Source organism: Dromiciops gliroides, chromosome 2 (genome assembly GCF_019393635.1).
Source record: "Dromiciops gliroides isolate mDroGli1 chromosome 2, mDroGli1.pri, whole genome shotgun sequence".
Taxonomy (NCBI): Eukaryota; Metazoa; Chordata; class Mammalia; order Microbiotheria; family Microbiotheriidae; genus Dromiciops; species Dromiciops gliroides.
In genome coordinates, this window is record NC_057862.1 from 447,904,996 (window position 1) to 447,929,369 (window position 24,374).

The 24,374-nt window shown below is 39.4% G+C and overlaps 1 protein-coding gene across 2 annotated transcripts; it reads right to left on the bottom strand.

The window, feature by feature from the left end:
* Nucleotides 1-6: 6 nt before the first annotated feature.
* On the bottom strand, nucleotides 7-20,299 carry NELFCD (negative elongation factor complex member C/D). Of its 2 annotated transcripts, none has more exons than XM_043985231.1 (15): nucleotides 20,110-20,299; nucleotides 13,188-13,300; nucleotides 12,530-12,639; nucleotides 8,139-8,248; nucleotides 7,692-7,799; nucleotides 6,367-6,519; nucleotides 5,030-5,160; nucleotides 2,782-2,947; nucleotides 2,390-2,524; nucleotides 1,792-1,931; nucleotides 1,183-1,297; nucleotides 939-1,034; nucleotides 706-846; nucleotides 397-526; nucleotides 7-307 (listed from the first exon to the last, which is right to left on the bottom strand). In XM_043985231.1, the coding sequence occupies exons 1-15, from the start codon at nucleotides 20,167-20,169 to the stop codon at nucleotides 273-275; spliced, it is 1,743 nt and encodes a 580-aa protein (XP_043841166.1). In that variant the 5' UTR covers nucleotides 20,170-20,299; the 3' UTR covers nucleotides 7-272. The 2 variants fall into 2 exon arrangements, with proteins under 2 accessions (XP_043841166.1, XP_043841165.1); XM_043985230.1 differs by having other exon boundaries at nucleotides 13,188-13,303.
* Nucleotides 20,300-24,374: the final 4,075 nt, after the last annotated feature.

Consider the following 24,374-nt stretch of genomic DNA (forward strand, 5'->3'; position numbering starts at 1 on the left):
CTCGTGACCAGTCAGCAAGTATTTATTGATTTTGTGAGGTACTGTGATATTTTAAAGTAACAATCCAGTTACTTTAAGTTCTTCCAAATTTTATTTGATAACTTTTAGATGGATATTCCACATATTAAAAAATAACCCATAGGGTCAAGTAAAGTCTTTTTCATACCACCAGTGTCCACAGGCATGGTCCTCCTGAGACTGTTTTCACAACTACTTGAAGGGATGATTCCAATTGGAAATGTCTTCTTGAAACAGCAGCAGCAGACTCTGATTCAGTTTACCATAATGAAGTTAGACTTGCAGTGAGCTTCAATAATTAAAAGTTATAGCATGGGTTAAAAATGAGACCAGTTGTTTTAAAAGACCACCATCCAGAACAGTGGATTTCCCCCTTACCTATGAACTCTGTCACAGGGTCATGTTCTCCTTCTGTTTTAATGGTACCTGCAATGCTGTCATTCTCTAGAATGGGAAGAAAGAGCTGCACAAAGTCGGAAGTATAAGGAGGAGCAATCACATCCAAGACCTGTAAAAAGAGAGAAGGCTGAACATTGCTCCTGGCCCCTTACCTACTCCTCTCACCTCCACATTAGTCTTTTCTCTGAAGACTAATTCCCAAACAACAAACACATTTTCAGAATTTAGCCATAAAGTGAAATAATCCAAAATAAGTAGGCTACTGCTGTTAGTATCAGCATTTCTGACCTCGGTAACAAAATAGCGAATGAGGGAGATGTCAGTGTCCAACTTTTCCAAACATTTTCGGATATAACTGACAACAGGCAGTACATAACCCCGACTCAGCAGATGAACCATCCTATCCAGCAGTGTTTTCTTCAGTTCAAGCTTGGGGGGGGAAAAGGTGGAGGTTAAAGAAAAACAAGCTATTTTAAAACAATACTACATTCAAAATTCAATTTTTTCAAAGGCCCCTTTACCTGTTCCATTACATCCAGTTGGGAATGTTCTGTCTCAAACAGTTTAACCAACAACTGCAAGACCTGGGGGTGGAGGAGCTGGTGGCAGGTGCTAATCTATGGCCAAAAGAACTTAATTCACAATTGTGCTTATTTTAAAACATTTTAGTTGCAATTAACACTATTCAATGAATGATGGCCAATGAATCCGTAGGATGTATGTATAAAGACACACACAACCCTGCATTATGTTGTTAAGCCTCACCTCATCTAGTAAGGCCAAATGTACTGGTGTATGATCAGTCTGGAGCTGAAAATAGCGTGGTTCTGACACTGTCCAATCCACCCATTTCAGTACACCCATTGCCACCACTGGAAACCTGCAAAATAAATAAATCACCTGCAAAGATCCATCGAAATACTAAGCCAAAATTCCTAAGACTTATGAAGCTAGTTTTATTTAGAAAAATAAGATGGCAATATGAAACATAGAATACTTTTAGAAGTAAAACTTCTTTTTCATAAAGGAAGTTCTTCCTTTATGGATGCATGTATCAGAATGTGTAGTCCACTTAGATGGCAACAAATGGCCTTCCTGCAAGATTTTCTACAGATAAATGTGTAGGATTCACTGGAAGATTGTAATTTTTCTAGCTTTTTTTGTTGTTGTTTTGCAGGGCAATGGGGGTCACACAGCTAGTAAGTGTCAAGTGTTTGAGGTCGCATTTGAACTCAGGTCCTCCTCAATCCAGGGCTGGTTGTTTTATCCGACTGCACCACCTAGCTGCCCCCCCATTTTTCTAGCTTTTTAAATGAAAACATCCAAAGTGACAACCATGAAGATTAAAGATGGAAAAACTTGGGTTTTGCTTACCTGATACACTGATAAAGTGTACTCAACTCGGCCACTAATTCAGAGGCACCTTTGTTCTCATTGCAACATAAATTGTGAACAGTTTCAACAGCTTTAGATGTCGACTTCAACTCATCTTTATTGATGCTTACTCTCTTGTTCTGAAAACAAAAGTTTGAATGTTTGTTTTTAATACGGCATAATAGTTTTCAGAAAGAAACCATTTACACTAAAGTGGACATAGATCTATGTGCCATCACTAATTTATGTGCTAAGGATACAAACAATACTCCTGTCCCTCGAGAAGCTCACATTTTAATGGAGGGGACAAGATACAGATGGGATAAATAAGAGACAATCTCAGGGAGAAGGAAGGCAGCAGGGGGACTGGGAGGAAGATGTTGTTCAGGAAAAGCCTTTATCCACTGCACCACCTAGCTGCCCCACAGCCAGGTTTTAGAGAGGATTTTACTCGGTTAAATACCTAAGCGGTTTTCTATAAAAAACATCTTTTTGGTACTAGAGAAATACTTCATTAAGCCTGGGCTCACTAGTTTCAAATGATCACCAACTAAGAGGTTTAAGCAACTGTGTTTCAGTCTCAAAATCCCAAAGTTACCTTTTTCCACGTCTCTACCACACTAGCTGCATAGGCCAATATGTGGATATACTTGTGTTTATGGTCTTGGTTGATCTTGGCACCTGGCTTAAAGAGTGATTGCATAAATAGGTCCAAAAAAGCTGGTACTCGTATCTAAAAGGAAAACATTAAACAATGCCATTAACACCCAAAGCTTAGCACTGTGCCCTGCAGAGAAGAGCCCCTAGGTTTGATAGTAATGAGAAAATAAATCACACTTATGTTCACTTTCAGAACAATGACTTATTAGTGAATAATTTGCCATAAAGCTGAAGTAATTATTTTTACTTAATTCACTCAGCATTTATTAAGCAAATGGGGAAAGTTTATAGAGTTATTCTTCATAATGCAAAAGCAGAATAGAAACTTACCAATTCAACAGGAGGTGGGTCCATGCTTGTAAACATTTTAAACAGGACTGTGATGTCAGCTGGATTCAGAGCTCCTTTTGATAACATGGCACCAAGGGCCTGACAAGCCCTGGGGTACGAAGCAGCTGTGCCTAATGCAAGTGTGATCTGACTTGCATCATGGCCTCTTGATTTAGAAAAAGAAAGAAAATCCCCTAAATTCATTGCTTAGAATGATTCCTCCTGCCCCCCCCCTCCATGTTTCTGCAAGTGAGTTGCACTAATGTTTGCATTTCTGATCTAAGGTTAGTTTGCTAACATATCTGATTTAGAGGCAGAAGGGTATAGAAGATAGAGGGGCAGTCATGGCATCTAAATGCAACTGGGCCTTCACAGCACCAAGATAATTCCTTTCTTTACTCTCTAGTTGATTTCCTAACTCCCCACAGAAGCTACTCCAAACCTCTCTCCTCAAGCCTCCTACACTTTCTTCTTCCCATATTCCCTCAGCTAAGTATATCATCATTTTAGGAGAAAATTAATGCCATTGGCCATGAGCTTGCCCTCCCTTTTCTTTCTTTTTTTGGTGAGGCAACTGGGGTTAAGTGACTTGCCCAGGGTTACACAGCTGGTAAGTGTGAAGTATCTGAGGTCATATTTGAACTCAGGTCCTCCTGACTCCAGGGCCGATGCTTTATCCACTGTGCCACCTAGCTGCCTCTTGCCCTCCCTTTTCTTGACATTCCCCACTCACTTCTCTTTTACTCTAGCATCTGATGAGATGGTTCTTCTCCTCATGGCCAAGCCATCTGTATCTTCTTCATCAGCAGACTGCCTCTTCAATCATCTTATCCATCCCAATTTCCAATCTCTTCCTATCTGCTAGTTCCTTTCCTACTGCCTTCAAACATGGCAAAAGTCTCCTACATTCTTAAAAAACTTTCATTAAATCCAACCATTTCCTTAAGCTAACATCCCATATCATTTTGCCCTTTCTAATTCAAATTCCTCGAAAATTCCTAGAAAAAGCTAATCATTTCTTCCACTTCCTTGCTCCTTAAAGGCACTTTGTAATATGGCTTCCAAACTCAACTGAAAGTGCTCTCTGCAAGGCTACCAAATCTCATAGTTTCTGCTCAGTCCTCACACTAACCTCACTGCAGCATTTGACATTATTGCCCACTCTCTTCTTTAGGTTTTTATGACAATACTCTCCTGATTTCCTACCTCACCACTTCTCAGGCTCTTTTACTGATTTTTGGAGGATTATCCCTATTCTGATCCCCAACAGTAGATGAGTATTTCCCAAGACCCATCTTCTCCCTCTACACTCTCTGGATAACCTATTTCCTAAAAATTTATTATCTTTATGCAGATGACCCTAACCCAAAACTAAATTCATATTTCTCCCCAATGCCTCCCCTCTTTCAAACATCCCTATTTGTTACAGACATGACTGCTCCATCAGGCCTCTAGATTTGTAACCATAGCACTATCCTTAATTCCTCATTCACTCTTACCCCATATATCCAGTCAATTGCCAAATTTATCTGTTCCTACTGTGATAAAATAATGGGATTTAGCAGATACTCAAAGACCCACCTGGAGATTAATCTAAACTGATTGAATCAAGTGAGAGTGATTGAGTGCTGATTAGTCTACTTCAAAGTTAACTAGATTGTAGTCACACCTGGCTAGCCCTTAAGAAGGTATGGTTCTCAGAAGCTAGACTGTGAACTCAACTGTGTGGAAGGACCACTTCTGTTCCAGACCTATAAAAGGCTTCCACAATCAGTTTGCTAGAGAGGTTTGTGGTTGAAGCAGGCTCCTGGCAGAGGACTTGAGGAAGTACCAGACCAGGCTGGAACTCTAGGCTAGATAGGTTTTTTCTTAACTTTCTGAACTCCATGTGAATACCTGTATGCTTTAATAAATGTTTAATGCCCAAAGACTGGTGCTGAAGCTTCTAATTTAAGGCGACCACAATATAGATTTTAAACACGACACTACCTTCATAACATATCTTTCATCTAATCCTCTTTCCCTATTCATGCAGCTACCACTGGGGGTTCTAATTATTAGAGGTGGAATTTGAACTGAGGCTCTGATTCTACAGCTATTGCTTTTTCTAGAACTCTAGAACTTAAGGATTTAGTTATAGAAAGAAAAGGTTTTTGTCTGCTAGCTCAAAATGATGAAAAGATCTGATAAGGGAGAATTCTGCTAATGAGACAGGATCAGTAAACATGAAAGATATATTTGCTCTTACTTCTCATGGGCAAATCGCTGAACTTCTTGAGCAATTCTACGCACAGCAGACCCCCCTTGTTCTTCTTGGGCCAATATAGACATCATTGACTGGGCAAAGAGATAGGTATGTTCTCCATGGCATAGCATTTTCTGAAACATTCCACATGGAAAAGTTAAAACATTGAGTTCCTATTCTGAAAGGATAGCTTAATAATAGTTGCAATGAGAAATTGAGATTGGTAAAATGTCCGCACCCTTTAACCCAAAATATTCATAGCAGTGTTTTATGTGATAGCAAAGAATTAGAAACAAAGCTGGTGTCCACTGATTTAGAAATAGCTAAACAAACTGTGGTGCATAAATGTAAAGGAAAATTATAATGTTATACGAAGTGACAAGATTTTGGAAATACAAGGGAACACTTATTAACTGATGCAGAATGAAGGAATACTATGAAAAAATATACATAACATTACAACAATGTAAACAGAAAAAAACCCAACAAACTGAATGCTGTGTAATTATAATGACCAAGCTAAGCCCTAGAGGATGAGTTAAGAAGAGGTACAGAACTATCAACAAATATGGAATACTAATTGATCTGCTCAGTGTGTTGGTTGACTAAGGAAGACTTACTGTAGAGGGAAGACGGGAAGGATATATTCAGAAATGAAGGTGATATAAAAACAACACACCAGAATGAAACATCTTGGTCACAGATAAGTCAGTCATTAAATGTCTATTAAGTGCCAGGAACTGCTAAGCACTGGGGGGAATACAAAAAAAGGAAAAGACAGTCCCTGCTCTCAAAGAGCTCAGTCTAATGGAGACAGTGTGAATTTGCTTTGCTTAACTATATTTGTTAGAAGAGAGAGTTTTTATTTCCGTGGTGAGAAAGCTGGAGAGCTGGGAGAGGAGATCTGGGGAGATGGTGGAGTAAGGAGGCAGTGATAATGATGCAAAAAACCCAAGAAAGGAGCAAGAATGAAACATTTTAAAAAACACACTGAAAAAAAGAGAAGAGGACACAGACAAGCAGGCCATACTGGTACAATCAGGTTATATTTAATACACACTTTAAAATAATAAACTACTTAATATTTCAAAGTTCCTCTTTTTTTTGGTTCTCTGTGTATAGAAATGTTCATAATAAAAACATTTTTTAAGGCACCAATAATACAAACAGAAAAGGCGAGACAGGGAAATACGTGTCCTGCATCTCTTCTAGGTATGCTAATAGCAATATCTGTCACAATTTTTTTGATCTACAGTTTTGTAATGGATTATTTTGAAAGTTTTAAAGATACATGGGCCATAATATTTCAATTCTTCCCCCATCCTTGAGCCAGAACTTACAGCAAACTCAGGGAGATTTTTTTCAAGGTTTTCTTCTCCTCCATCTAAAATTGTAGCCAGTGAAGTTCGGAGCACTCGAGAAAAGACTTCTAATTGCTGGCAAGCTGTGGATACACTAGTTATCTCTCCTTGATATCCTGCATCAGAGATAAGCTACAACGCAAAAATTTATAAAGGTCAAAATTTTCAACACATCACAGTCATTTCAGAGAGAACTGGCTCTAGGGAAATGTGGTACAAGAGAAAGAATACTCCAGAATGAGAAAACTTAGGTTCTAATTTTGGATCTTGTTGCTGTGGCCCTAGTCAAGTGAGACTGCCACTCCAGAGCTCAGCTTCCTCATGTCCAACTCTGACTAGATGGCCTTTAAGATTACTTCTGCCCCTAAAATGAGTCATTAAATAAATAAACTTGATGGAATTGTTAAAGGGGATACGAAAAGCGTGACACTACTCCTGTCCTCCAGCACCTCAGCCTAGCCCAGGTAGGCCACAAACACACCCCAAATTAAACAACAGTTCACTAACACAACACAAGGAATGCTACAAGGAGAGAGACTTTCAGAATTAGAGAGCTAAGATGGTTCTTAGCAATTAGGGGACCCTTGGTCAATATGATTGATTTCTTACTGTACTAAATCATAAAAATAAATGGATTAAAAAAATATATATCCTTAACAAAATGCCAATGAATTTTATAATCTTCAAAGTCCTTTCATCACATATTTCATTTTATAATTATAGCAGCCATAGAGGGTTAGCAGGGCAGGTGGTACTACTGCCATTTTTACAGATGAGGGAAATATGAATAGCCCTGAACACATGGATTAAAAAAAACACAAAAGAGCCAAGAAAACCTTATGAATATAATAACCATGATTCATCCTTTCCACTGCAGAGTTCAGTCTGCTTAAGAAATAAAGTATGAATGCTGATTAAAAATTTAATATAAATATTTCTAAGTAAGGACAATATTCAAATTCTCTCATCTTTTTATTGCAGCATTTCCTTAGAGCACTAGAGGCAAGTGGTGTAGAGCCATAGATAAAGTACTGAGCCTGGAGTTAGGAAGACTTGAATTCAAATCCAGCCTCAGACATTTATTAGCTGTGTGACTAGGGCAAGCCACTTCAACTGTTTGCCTCAGTTTCTTTAACAGTAAAATAGAGATAATAATATCACTTAACTTGAAGTACTGTTGGGAGGATCAAATGATATAGTATTTGTAAGAAGTGCTTAGCAGAGTGCCCAACACATCATAGGTACTATAAAAATGTTTATTTTACCTGCTCCTCACTTACCAATTTAACTCCCCTATAACTTACCTTAACAGTAAAATTAAGCATAAGACAGTCTGGATGTGCTTCAGCTAATTTGTAAAACAGATCCCTCCAGGTAGTATGTGCAATCATTTGTTCTAGCCACGCTGGGGTCTGCCAAAAAAAAAAAAAAGGCAAAATAAAGATGTAAATCACATACTGAGGTTTCTTCCAAGGTCCAATACAAATCCCTTATTTTATGGGGTAAACCAAGGCCCAGAGATTAATATTTAAGATCAGAGATGGGGCTAGAACCCAGTTTTTTGCCCTTTTTATTATATCACACTGTGGAAGGTTCAACTCAACAGAATCAGAATATAACAAGTTTTATAGGAAGGGAGTGTGGGAATTATATATGTGATCAGTGTGTGTGCGTGCGCGCATGTATATGAGAGAAAAAAAGATCAGGCAAAGTAATGTGAGAACTTCCAGTGGAGAAAATATCTTCCATACCTCTCCTTCTTCAGTAAAGATACTATCTGCTTTTCGAGGGTCGAAGTGTTTGATCAATAAACTTTTCAAATGATTTTCCACAGTTTCCTGAACTTGAACTGGTTCAACACCTAAAAGAATTAAAAATAATTAGGTAGAAAACAGCAACCTCACAACTACCTATGGATTAGTTGACAAAAAATTTTTCATTTTAACTACTGAGTCATTTCGGCACAGTATATAGTGTTGAACCTTGAGTCAAGGTACCTGGGTTTAAATTCTGCCTCACCAGATCACAGTGAGAAAGCAAGCAAGTCACAACTTCTCAAAGCCTGTTTCCTCATCTGTAAAAAGGGATAGTAATACTTGCAGTAACCTACCTCACTTTGTAAACACTTAAAGCACTTTGTTAACCTCAAAGAGCAATACAAGGAGCAGCTAGGTGGTGCAGTGGATAAAGCACTTGCCCTGGATTCAGGAGGACCTGAGTTCAAATCCAGATTCAGATACTTGACACTTACTAGCTGTGTGACCTTGGGCAAGTCACTTAACCCTCATTTCCCCAGAAATAAATCAAACCAACCCCCCCCCAAAACAAAAGAGCAATACAAATATTAGTATAATTATTAATATTGTTATACTTTGATTTGCACACAAAATGGGGAACACAAAAGAATGCAGAATTTCTCTGTTCTTCTGTAAATTGAAAGGACAGTTCAAAGGCTGACTCTGAAAAGGTTTCACCAACACCATCAGCTTCATTCTCCAGGTGCCAGGGTGGTACGGTCAGTAGAGGTTTATTCCAATGGGGACTTTTAAGTCAACATAAATCAAAAGGCTCAGTGCACCAAAGTTACTCTGTGGACAGGAGGACTGGGACTTTGCCTCTGGACACACAGATGTCAAGAGCTGACTGCCAGCACCATACTTCTTTTATGTATGCTTCACACCTCTTGCAATACAGTTGGCAGGATGGGTCTAAAGCATGAGTTCCACGCAGTCCCCAGACATCATCACCTTATCCTTTCTACTCTGTGTAGGTCCCAGAATTTTAAGAAACTCTGGGTTCATTTGCAACTGTTCCCAAAGGGCTATAAAACTGTGCATACCCTTAGACCCAACAATACCACTACTAGGTCTATATCCCAAAGAGATCATAAAAAAGGGAAATGAACCCACACGTACAAAAATATTTATAGCTGGTGGCAAAGAACTGGAAATTGTGGGGATGCCCATCAACTGGGGAATGGCTGAACAAGTTGTGGTATATGAGAAATCATGGAAAGGGGAAAGGGACCCACATGTACAAAAATATTTATAGCTACTCTTTATGTGGTGGCAAGGAACTGGAAGTTGAGGGGATGCCCATCAATTGGGGAATGGCTGGACAAGTTGTGGTATATGAATACAATGGAATACTATTGTGCTGTAAGAAACAATGAGCAGGAGGAGTTCAGAGAAACCTGGAGGGTCTTGCGTGGGCTGATGATGAGTGAGATGAGCAGAACCAGAAGAACACTGTACACAGTATCATCAACGTTGAGTGTTGATCTACTGTGATGGACTATATTCTTCTCACCAATGCAATGGCACAGAAGAGTTCCAGGGAACTCATGATAGAAGAGGATCTCCAAATCCAGGGGGGAAAAAAAAAAAGAACTGTGGAGTATAGATGCTGAATGAACCATACTATTTCTTTTGTTTTTGGTGCTGTTGTTTTTTCTATTTTGAGGTTTTTCATCATTGCTCTGATTTTTCTCTTATAACATGATTAATGCAGAAATAGGATTAATGTTATTATGTATATATATATAACCTATATCAGATTACCTGCTGTCTAGGGGAGGGGGGAGGGAGGGAGAAAAATCTGAAATTGGAAAGCTTGTATAAACAAAAGTTGGGAACTATCTTTACATGTAACGGAAAAAAAAATAAAAATGCAAAAAAACCCCCAAACCAAGTTGTGGTATATGAATGTAATGGAATACTACTGTTCTGTAAGAAATGATGAGCAGGCAGATTTCAGAAAAACTTGGAAAGACTTAATTATGTGGCCTGATGCTGAGTGAAGTTAACAGAACCAGGAGCACAGTGTACACAGTAACAGAAATATTATGTGATGATCAACTGTGATAGAATTAGATCTTCCCAGTTATACAATGATACAAGAAAATTCCAAAGGACTCATGATGGAAAATACTCTCCATATCCAGAAAAGAACCATGGAATCTAAATGCAGATCGAATCATACTATTTTCATTTTTCTTTCTTGAGGTTTTTCCCTTTTGTTCTGATTCTTCTTTCACAAAATGAGTAATGTGGAAATGTTTGACACGATTGTATATACAGAACCTATATCAGAATGGTTGTTGTCTTGTAAAGGGGGCAGGGGAGAGAGGGAGAAACATCTGGAACTCAAACTATCTTTACATGTAACTGGGGAAAAATACTATTAAGAGTGGAAAAAAAAAAAAAGAGAAGAGACCCAGGGCTCATAGGAATTAGAGGCAACGAGGGCACACACTGACCCTGTGCTCAGCCATGAAAGAACAGTAAAAGGCACATTCAATAGAAACCCCTATCAATTAGCCATTATCAGATAGTATGATAGCCAAATTCCCAATATCTGCTCATTTTATCCCTGTGACTTAGATGCAGTAACTGCTGAGGCTAAATTATTCTTCCCCTGTGAACTTATTTATGTCAGCTCTATGCCTTCAGGGTACATGTCCTTCTCTACTTCTGTGTTCCACTAAAGATCTGCAATCCCCATTCTATCATTAAAAAACTTATTTTATCCTAGATTATTTCACGTCCAAAGAAGCCTGGAACTCCCCAGAAGCTGACCTTACTCTCCAATCCATTAATCTCTTCAACTCCCATGACCATCTTTATCTTTTTTTTTTTTTCCCCAGGGCAATGAGGGTTAAGTGACTTGCCCAGGGTCACAAAGCTAGTTATTGTCAAGTGTCTGAAGCCGGATTTGAACTCAGGTTCTCTTGACTCCAGGGCCGGTGCTCTATCCACTGTGCCACCTAGTTGCTCCATCTTCACTCTATCTTAATAGCCACACACAAGGATAGCTTTGATCATAACTATTCTTCCTTCATAATCCAAAACTGGAATTCTTTCTGACCATACTCTCCCTTTGCCTTACATCTCCCAAACCTATTCTTCATTCTCAGAATGATCTCCAGTACCTATACCCTAACCTACCCTTCCACATTCATCACCCCTGCTCTGGCCTTGCTTCCTCCTATCTCATGTTTGACTCTCTGGTTGGCTCCCTTGGAATCCCTCACCCTCCTTTTTCCTGCTCAGTGCCAGTCACATGTTGCTAACCTCCAACTCTAGATAACTTCCACCACTGTCCTTCTCTGTTCCTAATTAGGGGCTGCTAAACCCTGATGAAGAAGGTCATACAACCATGCTCTATGGGTTTAGTAGAAATTAATGTTATCACCCCTCAACGGTGCAGAGTCAGAAATTATTCTAAACCTGTTCTCTACTCAAAACAACTCTTCTGCCACTCTCACCTCCCTCTCTGCAGAGGGCCTTCATTCTCTTCTACTTTACTAAGAGTCCACCTATTATCTGCTTCTTCCCTACTCCATACCTTAAAATCCATCTTTCATAACCCTTCATTCTCTTGTCACTTGCTCCTGTCTTGGGAAAAGACCCTGCACTTCTCCTTCCTAAAGCCAAACCTTCCATTTGTCCTCTTGAATCTCTTCCTCACCTCCTCCAGGAGCTTCACCCTATGATCATTCTCTCACTTCTAATCTCTTCTTATCCACTGCTCAAGTGCTTAAGAAATGGCTTATGAATTGAACTGCTATTTGGTAGTATTTTTATCTTATGTGAATTGAGGCAAAACTCAGTAAAGAAATTCCAAGTGTCAGACAACACAACTGGGCCTATGATTTCTAAGTGACTCTGTCCCCTCTTCGATTAAGGTTGGAAATTAGAGGGATTAAGGAATAATTTGGTTATAAATCCACTCGATGTGTAGGGGCCTATATTCTATGAATACTCGAGTTTTAAGAATGGCTTTAACACTTGATTCCTTTTCTTGTTGTTTACATTGTTTCATGTCTTAATTGCTTTTTTTAATTTAAAAAAGTATGTTACACATAGCCTTCATAATTCTACTACATAGTAAAATTTAATGATAATCTGGTTTATAGGCTATCAGGAAACCTTAGTTATTAAATCAAAGATAAACATCAAGCTGAGAGAGATAAGAAATTCAGTTCTTATTTACACAAACCTCAAAAACTCCTAAGTTAAAAGTGGTATATTTCCTTCTGTAATTATCAGCAACATATCAACCTACAATTCTGTTTTCTAATAAAAACCCCAACAAACAAACCTAGTCAATTTAGACCCACCCTTCCATTCCTCTAAGGTACCTGTCTGAATGAGCCACTCAGCCAAAAGGTTTACAGTTTGGGCCACAGCAGTATAGTTCTCTGATAAAAGCTGGATTACATTCTCTGGAGATCCTCCTGCCTGAAAATACCTGCAAGGGTTGGACAAAATGGTCAATTACACTGTAGGTAATGCAGAAAATCTAACAGGTTAGGAAGAAGCTACATACAGTAAGGCACTTAGGCTATGTTAATGACCTTAGGCAACTCCTTTTATCTTTTTGGGCCTCAGTTTCTTCATCTATGGGCAGCTAGATGGTGCTATAGTACATACAGCACTGGGCTTGGAGTCTGTATGACTCATCTTCCCAGGTTCATATCTGACCTCAGTTACTTATTAGCTGTGTGACCCTGGGCAAGTCACTTAAGTCTGTTTGCCTCAGTTTCCTCATCTGTAAAATGAGCTGGAGAAGGAAATGGCAAACCACTTCAGTATCTTTCCAAGAAAATGCCAAATGGGGTCACAAAGATTCGAACACAACTGAAAAATAATAATTCTTCATCATGAAGGGATAGGGATACATGACTTCTAAAGTCCCATTTGGCTCTAAATCCTATGATCCCATGATTCAAAATGATTGTATTTCTAAGTTATCCCCCTTTCTATTTCCCAACACAAATCAGAATCTTTTCCTTTTACCTTTTGAGTGTGTTGAATATGGAAGGCTCCATTATATAATCCCGGGTAGAAAATTTATGCAAACATTCTTGTTGGACTTCTGCATCATCTTCTCCTTCTCCATAATCATCATCCTGCTATTATTAAATCCATAGTCAGACAGCAATCGAACTTTTTAGACTGCAAATATCTCTTTTCTAATACTGAAAACCCTTAATAGATCAGACTTGTCACCTAGCTCTTTCTACTAAAAGAGGGACATGTAAGACTTAGAAAGTGAAAAGAAACTTTAGAAACTTTATAAGCCAATCATTGTAATAGTCATGGGAGGCTTCAAGGGTGGGCCTTAAAATAAGATGGCTTGAATAATTAATTATTCAATAAATATTTACAAAGCATCCACTACATATACAAGGCACTGTGCTAGAATCTAAAAATACAGATATAATAAATAACAACTCCGGGTCTCCAGAAGCTCATAATTTGGTAGGGGAATGAGACAAATATAGAAATGACTAACAATTTTTAAGCTTGAAAATGATTAATTGCATGGAAGAAGTACAGGGTTGGGGTGGAGAAATTTAAGAAGAAAGTGCTCACTTTGGGGTAGGAATAGGAAGTCTAAGCAGAAGTCATGAATGATGTGGCATATGAATTGGGCCTTGAAAGAAAAGTATTTTAATAACTAGAAAAAAAGGAGAGAATTCTTGTAAGAGGCTCAAGGAACAACTCACCTCACTCCAGGATTTCAGGGATGGTCTTCCTCTCTATCAAAATATCTGCCCTTAACTTGGGGAATTTCAATATATAAACACCCTTGTCTAGTAATTCATCAATTTCCTAAGCGCTATGAATTATATTCCTTCTCTCCCCCTTAGTTACAAGCAGGGATGGTTATATTCTTAAGCTCACTACTATCTGTAATGTTGATAAAAAAGCTTAGAGTCAGTTTCTGGGTAATTAATCATTTTATTAATTTTGCTAGCATATAATTAATAGAAGGGGTCAGTGGCATTCTTAAATGCCAAAGACCCCTCATGGAACCTACTCAACACTTATAGGACCTTGGAAGAATGGGTGTTCCTGAGGGTGGCAATCAACTCTGGTTGACAATTAATAAGAATTAATATTATAATGAGAGGTAAACCTATCCTAAGGAGGGGTTGGGGGATATGATTGATCACTCTTGTTCTGAGACCCCACACCCCCCAGCCTCTGACAATCTAGACAAAGGATCCCCCACCCACCCACCCAATAGAACACAATGGGCTTCCCTGTTTGGGTGGGATCTGAACAAGACTGAGGGGAAAGTTAATCCAATCTCATTATCAACAATGTGCCTCAGACGCTGACAACCCAGTAGGGATTGAGGAGCTAGGAAGAGAGAAAAACCTGTATCTCCCCAATAATTAGTTATCTAATAATAATTTCTGCCATATCTATAAATGTTCTATTTCTGTGTCTAAGAACTCTTCAATTCTTTTACTTGACTGAAACCTCTTATTCCTTTCAGCTCTCTCTGTGCTTCACTCCTTTAAAACTGATTATTCGTGGAGAAGAAGCCCAACCATCCCCTGGGCCACGCTATAGCTTGAACAGTGTGTCCTGGAAGCAGTGCCACACTTTAAGAAGGAGTTAAAAGTCAAGAAATAGCTAGCCAGGAGAAAGCAGAAGACCATTGAAAACTTCTTTGGGGGTAACATAGACCACAATACAACCTCAGAAGAAGAAGATAATAACAGGGTCAAAGCTCCAACATCCAAAGCTTCCAAGAAAAATATGAACTGGTCTCAGGCCATGGAAGCTCTCAAAAGGGACTTTGAAGAGAAAGTAAGAGAAATAGAAAGAAGATGTGGAGGAAAGAATGGAAAGGGAAATGAGAGCGATGCAGGAGAGTCATGAGAAAAAAGTCATCAGTTTGAAAAGCCAAATGGAAAAGGAGATTAAAAAACTGTCTGATGAAAATAACTGCCTAAGAATTAGGATTGAACAAATGGAAGCTAGTGACCTTATGAGAAACCAAGACACAGTAAAGCGAATCCAACTGAATGAGAAAATAGAGGGCAATGTGAAATATCTCCTTGGAAAAACAGCTGACCTGGAAAATAAATCTAGGAGAGATAATTTGAAAATCATTGGACTACCTGAAAACCATGACCAAAACAAAAGCTTAGAAACCATCCTCCAAGAGATTGTGAGGGAAAGTTGCCCTGATATTCTAGAAGCAGAAGCTAAAATAGAAATTGAAAGAATCCACCGATCACCTCCTGAAAGAGATCCCCAAAGGAAAACCTGGAACTAAAATGGTTAATAGGGAGATGATACTCAAAATAATGAAAGTATAGTATAGTATGAGAATACTGAACTGCCTTTGATGAATTCAAGTAATCTGGCCCAAATGAACTACACCTTTGGTAATGAAAGAGATGGCAGAAATGAGTGCTAAACCATGGTCAGTGATATATCAAATACCATAGACAACATGGAAGGAATATGGCCAATTTGGGAATCTGTTTTGCCGAGCTAGACATATTTGTTATCCTATGATACTGGAGAAAGGTGTCCTTTTTTTTTTTTTAAGCAAAAAGAATGTAACCCACAAAATATTGATCAGTGACCCCAATTTCAATTCCTGTCAAAATTCTGGACTGACTTATTAAAAAGACTTATTGAATACCTATGTGAGGGCTAAGAACAGAAAATCAGCATGATTTCATTAAGAATAATCATGAGAGATACTCTGGTTTCTCTTCAGATCATATAAATCTTTTGCTTTTTACTAAAGAATAATCATGAGACAAATCCTATTTCCTTTTTTGAAAGGGTTACTAAGATAATAGGTCAGGGAATATGGTAGATATAGTCTTCCCAGATTTTAGCTAAGTATTTGAAAAAGTATTTCCTGCAATTACAGTTAGAGCAATTAAATGGATTTGGAACTAGCTTTAAGAACTAGTGTTCTTAAAGAATAGAATCTTTTTTTTTTTTTTTTGGCAGGGCAATGGGAGTTAAGTGACTTGCCCAGGGTCACACAGCTAGTATGCCAAGTGTCTGAGGCCGGATTTGAACCCGGGTACTCCTGAATCCAAGGCTGGTGCTTTATCCACTGCGCCACCTAGCTGCCCCAGGAATAGAATCTTAATGATTCTATGACAAAATGGAAGTGGCTCTCCAGTACAGTACCTCAGGGACTGTGCATGGTCCTGTACTACTTAAATGACTTGGATAGAGAAAAAGATAAAACATTTATCAGATATGAGGATATAAAAATAGGAGGATACTTTAATACTGATGACAGTCAGGATGCAAATGAATCTAGATAGGGTAGGAAATTGAGTCAATTCTAACATGATTAAATTTAATAGGAATATATGTAAAGTCTTACCCTTGGATTCAAGAAATTGATCATTTAAATACAGGATGGGGGGAAAAATCATAGTTCATCTGAAAAAGATCTATGGGTTTCAGAGAATTCCAAACTCAAAGGGAGTCAACACTATGATAAAACCTGCAAGAAAAATAATGTAGTCTTGGGATACATTAAGAGAGACAGTTTCCCATGATACTCCTGTTATATACTATCCTGGTCAGACAACACCAAGTGTTTTCAGTTCTGGACCCACAATTTAAGAAGGACATTGATGTGCTGGAAATTATCAAAGACAATGAATGGCTTTCAATCTATGACAGATGGAAACCAATTAAAGAAACAGATGTTTAGTTTGGAGAAGGAAAGGCTATATAACGGTAGTCTTTAAATATCTGAAAAGCCATCCTGTAGAAGAGGTATTAGACTTGTTCGGCTTGCCTAACAGGGCAGAACTAGAAGCAATAGGTGAGGCTGCAGTAAATTTAAGCTTCATGTAAGGAAACAATCAAAATGCTTTGAAAAGTAGTGGAGTCCCCCTCAAGGTCTTTGGGATAACAACTATGTTGTAGTTATTAGCATCATCCCCCACCATTGCAATGATATTTGTTCTGATTCTAATTTACTACACTTCTAATCTACACATAAAGTATTAACACATGCAAAGAAAAGCTGTGCAGAGAAGGTAGGCCATTTTGCTGGAATACTGTGTGTGAAGGAGAACACTATGAAATAAGGAAGAAAAGACTATAGTGAAAGCAGACTGTAAAGGACTTTGAGTTTGAGACTCAGGATACTGTATTTTATTTGATAATCATTGTAGTCTCTGAGTGTTTCTGGGTGGAGATCTAATATAATCAGACCTATGCACTGGGAAAATTGATCTGGAAGTAGTGTGAAGGATGTACTATATATATACTAGGGAAGAGATTGAAAGTTGAGAACTCTCTTAGGAGGCTACAATAACAGCCTTAAGTTGGAGATGATCAAGTCTTCAATCATGGTGGTGGGCAGTAGGAATGGGAAGGAGAAAGTAAATGTGAAAGATTTTTAGAAGGGGAATCTACGGCAGTTGACAATGACTGGTTATGGGAGAATAGCTGTGCCATTAACAGAAATTGGGAACTTAGGAGGAAAGGCAGGTGTTGGAGAAGTGCTTTTCAAAGTGTGGTCTGAGGGCTCTTTGGAGGTCTCTAAGACCCTTTCCTTGGGTTCATGAGGCCAAAAAATATTTTCATAATAATGCTAAGATGTTTTAATTTCCAATACAGTAAATTCAAGAAATATAACCCATATAAGCAAAAGATGTTTGGAGTTCCTCAACTTTTTTCAGTGTAAAAGGGTTCTAAGACCAAAAATTTTGAAAGCCACTGTTTTAGAGGAAAGATGCTAGAGATTGTGCCTTGGGTAGACAGTTATGTTAGAATGGTCATTCTGAATAAACAAAGAAGAATCAAAGTTTAAAGCAACTGAATGTGAGTAGCAATCTAAAAAAAGTACATCTAAAGTTAACTGAATACAAGTTTTAGTCTCTGGTCTTGGTCATTAGTATAACTAATTTCCTTTCTAAAATATTCTCTGGGAGTTAAATTTTTTAAAGAAATAATCTTAGAACATGGAAGGGTTGCACATTAACACCCTTGACAAGAACATGTTTAGGTTTACCTTGGTGCTGTAGAAAAAGGATACTGCCAAAGGTTTTGGCAGAAAACGATTTCCCATCATACTTCCTATAAGTAAGTGTACTTGAAAAGATCTGTGATAGGGGCAGCTAGGTGGCACAGTGGATAAAGCACCGGCCCTGGATTCAGGAGGACCTGAGTTCAAATCCAGCCTCAGACACTTGACACTTACTAGCTGTGTGACCTTGGGAAAGTCACTTATCCCTCATTGCCCCACAAAAAATAAAATTTAAGGGGCAACTAGGTGGCACAGTGGATAGAGCACTGGCCCTGGATTCAGGAGTACCTGAGTTCAAATCCAGCCTCAGACACTTGACACTAGCTGTGTGACCCTGGGCAAGTCACCTAACCCTAATTTCCTCACTAAAAACAAACAAACAAAAAAAAAAAGAAAAAGAAATACATTAACCAACGGCTAGCCTTCTGGGGAGAATTTCTCTAAATTTACAAATCATCCATCACCTGTGCATCATGCTAAACTCAGCCAGGGTTTTATACCTTCCTTGCACAGTCTTCAAAAACCACACCAGAAAGAGGCATTACAGTAGAAGTTTGGTGAAAGATGGGATACAACTGTAGTGCTAATTACAAATCAGTCTGAGGTTTAATTAATGGTTGACTGAATGATGTCAGTCAATGAAAGAAAGACCAGACTATTACATCTGAACCTCAACCCCTCATCCTTATTATTTTCAAATCAAATACTTCCACTGTATGTAAGACCCTATGATTGGAAGGAATACAACTACCTTCTTCCTTAAACATAAAATCAAACCAAAAACATCTTTTATCCACCCTTTTTATCTGGAAGGAGTGTGAAGATTGAACTATACCAGGGAAGAGACTTATCCTAAAGTGGAAGAGGTGTTTCAACAAATTCAACGAACAGCAGAATGTAAGCAAGCTCCCTGTGTGCAAGAGTTGTTTCATTTCTGTGCTTGTATCCCTTGTAGCACTATGCTGGGCAATGAAGGTGTTTAATAAAACATTTGTTGAATTGAACTGAAATATTTACTAAGCACCTACCATACAGACCACCGAGGGGGTTAAAAAGTTTTAGAAGAGACAATTCCCGTCCTTATAGGGCTTATAGGATAAAATCAAATACACAATACTGTATAAGTGAATTAGTTGTTGTTCGGTCCCGTCGGACTCTTCGTGACCCAGTGAACCATGCTGTCCATAGGGTTTTTCTCAGCAAAGATCCTGGAGGGGTTTGTTATTTCCTTCTCCAGTGGATTAAGGCAAACAGGAGTTTAAAGCGACTACTAGGGATGAGGGAAGGATTCATGACGAAAGTGGCACTTGGATGGGGCTATAAAGGTTGGCCAGCAATTTCACGAAAGTGACGAGAGGACAGTCCAAGCCCGTGATAAACCATCCAGCGAAGAGGGAGGAAAATGGTAGGCAATGTGGTGGGGGAAAGAGGAGTTTAGTTATTTGGCTGGAGACAACTGTGCTGGGGAGAGAGGAAAGCCTGGAGAGGTAGGAGGACCTAGCCAGACTGTGGCAGGCTATGTCAGGCAAAGGATTTGAATCACTTGAGAATTGTTAGGTGAAGCCAATAGGAAGACAAAGAATTTTCTTTAAAATAGGAGAGTTAGAAGATTGCGATCAAGAGTTGGTAAACAATGTGTGGTGTGTATACACACAGACAGGAGAGCACAGAGAGACTGGGGCCTACACACAATACCCATTACTCTCCCTCTCCTCCCTTCGCCTCCCCCGAAGACCGCTGGGGGTCTCTAGGCCCCGATCCAGAGGCCCGGGCCACGTCCAAGCGTCTTGGCCGCGCCCCAAGGGTCTCGCGCCTGGGCGCCCCGGCCTGGGGACCGGAGGAAAAGAGGCGTGACAATGACGAGCTATCAATGGCCGCGCCTCGGCGTCCTCTTACCTGGGCGCCGTCAGCATCTTCTCCCCACTCGGCAGCGCTCCCGAAGTAGTCTTCGTCCATGGCTGAGGAGACACGGGCTTGAGACTCCGCCAGCGAGCCGCCACAGGGAACCCGACGCTAGGCGACCATTGAGCTTCACTCACTCACTCCCGTCTGTGTCTGCGCCTGCGCCTGCGCCTTCGCGTTGGTTCCTAGTTTGAGGAGCTTCTCGGAGGAGGTACGCCCTCTGTTGGACACCAACCACTCACTAAAGCCGCGTTGAATAGTGGGGCGGGTGCTGTCGCTGAACGCTCCCAGGAAGTGTCTCCACCAGGCTTCCGGTTCTTTTTTCCTCTCTAGTGCCCTGGTCCTATTTAAATAGCTCCGGCCCTGCGACCCAAACCTTACTTGAGGGTTTCCCTATCGGTTACTTCCACTCTTCTTGCAATCAGAACCCTACAGTGGAACGCGGTACAGAGCCCATAGCCACGTCGGCGCCCCAGGCCCGCCCGGAGCTCGCGTATTCGCCTGCACCCAGCCCGCCCCTCCCCTCTCCGCCCGCCGGGAAAGTGTGTGTTTCAAGTTTATTGGTAAAGAAATAGGCATTTCCCTTATATATTAAAATTAACCTTTCAAACAGGTTTCCTTGCCGAGATAAATCTTCACATAATAGGATTACCTGCGCACGGATCAGAGAATTTTCTCTAACCAGGACGACCTCAATCCAGACCTCCTATTTCGCAGCCCACCCATTTCCCACCGTTTCATCAAAACACAACAAAACATTTTTAGTCTTCCAGATTGAACCTTGTAACGGAAAAGGTATTAGAAAAATCCAATACAGAAATCTAGTCAGGAAATCCGTACAATACTTGGTCCTAGTAGCGCCCTCCCTCCACACACCCTTAGGCGGTGATGTTTACTTCTCATTTCTTCAGGAACATCATTGGTTTTTCCATTACCGAAGAGTTCAATTTCATTTTAGTAATTTCGTTCATTTACACCATTGTGGTCTTGTATTCTTGGTTCTTATTCTGTTCCACACCATAAAAATCGCATGTTTCTGTTAACTGTGTTTGCACTTGGCTGCACAATGATATATTCCACATTCATCTACCATAGGTTATTTTTTCTCTTGCTAGTGGTCACCTATTTTTATTTTTTTGCTACCACAAAGACTGGGGCTATGAACATTTTAATATACAAGATGTCCCAAGAGTCTTAGTCACTGATAATTTAAATAAACTACACTAAAACTTTTTGGGGACACTATATATTGGGCTTTTGTTTCTATCTTTGACTTCCTTGGGGTATATGAACAGTGGGATTGTAAGGTTGGAGTGTGTACCAGTTTTATTACATGTCACAGGGCAGTCTCCAGGCTTTTCCTTACTACATACACTTCTTATGAATAAATATCCAGAAAGTGGTTTTCTCACTTGTTTATCTCCTGCCTTCTCTTTTGGCTATTGTGAACAGTGCTTAAGGCTAAATCCATGACTGTGGTATAGGTATGCTAGGAATAATCTAATTATATTTGCTAAGGAATGGTTTGACTTACATATTTAAAAATTTTTTTTTGGTGAGGCAGTTGGGGTTAAGTGACTTGCCAAGGTCACACAGCTTATAAGTGTAAAGTGCCATATTTGAACTCAGGTCCTCCTGACTCCAGGGCCAGTGCTCTCTATCCACTGCAGCACCTAGCTGCCCCTTGACTTACATATTTTGAATCGAATATCAAATTCCTAATCTTTCAAAATTGAATTTCAGGGGTTTAGCAAGTTTGGATTTCATCCAATACAATTCAACCAACAACAACAAAAAAAGATAACTCCTTTTGTTAGGTACATTTAAAAATGAAAACTAGTCCATGTACTTATGGAGCTTCCATTTTGATGGGAGAATGGAATATATAAATGGAGAAGTAAACACAAGATAATTTGGGGGAGAAAGAAGGCACTAACATTTAGAGCAAGGCTTCTTAAACTGTAGGTTGAGAAAAATTTGACAACAGTAAAAGGTTATGTATACTTATTTTTTATACCTATATACCTGGGGTCGAACAAAAAGGGGTCCTGAGTGGAAAAAGTTTAAGAAGCCCTGATTTAGAGGGATGAAGAAAGATTTCCTATACAAAGTGTGACATGAAAATTCTCTGATCCTAGTGGAGTGGAGAATGCCTGTAGGAAGGGGAACAAACCTCTGCAAAGGAAAGCAGGTGGGAGACAATTCCAAGTTTGGGAAACTGCTAAAATGTAGATCAGCTGAAGAGTACTGTGAAACAAGCCTGGAAAGGTAAACTGGCATCAGATTGTATAAACACCTTTTAATGCCAAGGTCAGGATTTTGCCTTTTGTACTAGAGGCAACAGGTAACCATTGAATATTCTTAAGCAGGGGGGTGGTATGTTATGTGCTTTAGGAATATTATTTTGGCAGCTATGTGGACGGTAGAACGGATAGAGGAGAGATTGGAAGCTGTGAATTCATTTAGGTGGCTATTGAATTGATCAAGGGAGAGGTGATGAGGGTCTGAACTAGAGTGGTGACCACATGTATAGGGAAAAGGGGATAGATGAAGGATGAGTTAGACATAGAAAAGACCAGATTTGGCAAATCATTATATATAGAAGATAAGGGAAAGGGAAGAATTGAAGATGACTGAGTTTGTGAACTTAGTTTACTGGGAAGAATGCCTCCAACAGAAATACAACATTTTTGAGGGGGATAAAGGGAGGGAAGATAATGAGTTCTAATGTAGACATTTTGATTTTGAGACGCATATAAGATATCCAGGTAGAGATATTTAACAGGCACTTAGTGATGCAGATCTGGAGTTTTGGAGAGAGACTGGGTAGGGCTAGGAGTCACATTAATAAAGATGATAATCTTTAATTCCTGAGAACTGATGAGATCATTGAGAGAAGAGAGGAGGGCCTGGGGACAACTATGCATGGAGTTAGATAGAACACTGGGATAAGCCTGCAAAGGAAGTGTGGGCAGACAAGAAGAGAATCAAAAAGATGAGTGTATAGAGGGGGCAGCTAAGTGGCACAGTGGATAGAGCACCAGCCCTGGATTCAGGAGGACCTGAGTTCAAATCCGGCCTTAGACCCTTGATGCTTACTAGCTGTGTGACCCTGGGCAAGTCACTTACCCCAATTGCCTCACCAAAAAAAAAAAAAAAGATGAGTGTATAGAGCTGAAAGAGAGAGTATCCAGGAGGTGAGGGTGATCACTGTCAAGAAGGATGAGCACTAAGAAAGACCTTTAGATTTACATATCCTCTTAGTTGCTAATAGAAAGCAATTTCAGTTCAAAATAAGGAGGGAGGTTAAGTTTGCAAGAGGCTGAGTAGCAAAGAGGGAGAAGAAGCAAAAAAATAGATGGCTTTTTTAGGAGCTTGGCTTTGAAAGGAAGGCAAGGTGTAGGATAATAGGTAGGAGATAGTATTAAATGAAGAATTTTTAAGGGTGGGGGAAGAGGACTTGAGTAGGGTTTGTAGGCACTAGAGAAGGAACCAGTAAATACAAGACAAGATGTTTATGATCATACAAAAGGTATAACTGAAGGGGTAGTCTCCTGGAAAAGACAGAATGAGTGGGATGAGATCAAAAGCACAAGGGCAAAGCTGGACTTGACAAAGGCCACCCTCTTTACTAGAGACAAAAGCAATGAGAGAATAGGGATGATATTGAGGGGTATTATAGTTTAGAGGGGGAATCTTGGGAAGTGATGAAGGATGGGCCTGATTTTCTCCAAAGCAGAAGGTGAGGTCCTTTGAGAGAGAAAATATTAGGAGGTGTGTGATAGGAGGGTTTGGAACGTTTGCTGTAGGTAATTGACATAAAAATGATAGAAAATTATAGACATTTTCAGATCTATCAATTTGTAGTGAGAATTACATAGAGTACCTAAATTAACTTGTATAATTTGCAATGCACAACAACTTTTTTGGGTGGGGCAATGAGGGTTGTGACTTGGCCAAGGTCACACAGCTAGTAAGCGTCAAGTGTCTGAGGCTGGATTTGAACTCAGATCCTCCTGAATCCAGGGCTGGTGCTTTATCCAATGTGCCACCTAGCTGCCCCAATGCATAACAAATTCTAAAAAAGTTTCTTCTGTAAGAAAAATTCTACTTGAACTGTAATTTCCATGAAAAATAAACTTTTGAGTTATTACTCCAGAACTTCAAACACTGTGATCTTTTTTATCAATATACTCCTTTCATTGATGCAGATTACAAAAAACTAAAAAACATAGGATAGTCATATTTATGCTGATCAT

Coding starts and splice junctions, on each gene's coding strand:
- NELFCD (XM_043985230.1), bottom strand. CDS start 20,169: ATGGACGAAGACTACTTCGGGAGCGCTGCCGAGTGGGGAGAAGATGCT. Junction 7,800..8,138: donor TCTTTACTGAAGAAGGAGAG/GTATGGAAGATA, acceptor TTTTTTTGGCAG/ACCCCAGCGTGGCTAGAACA. Junction 527..705: donor TTCGCTATTTTGTTACCGAG/GTCAGAAATGCT, acceptor CTCTTTTTACAG/GTCTTGGATGTGATTGCTCC.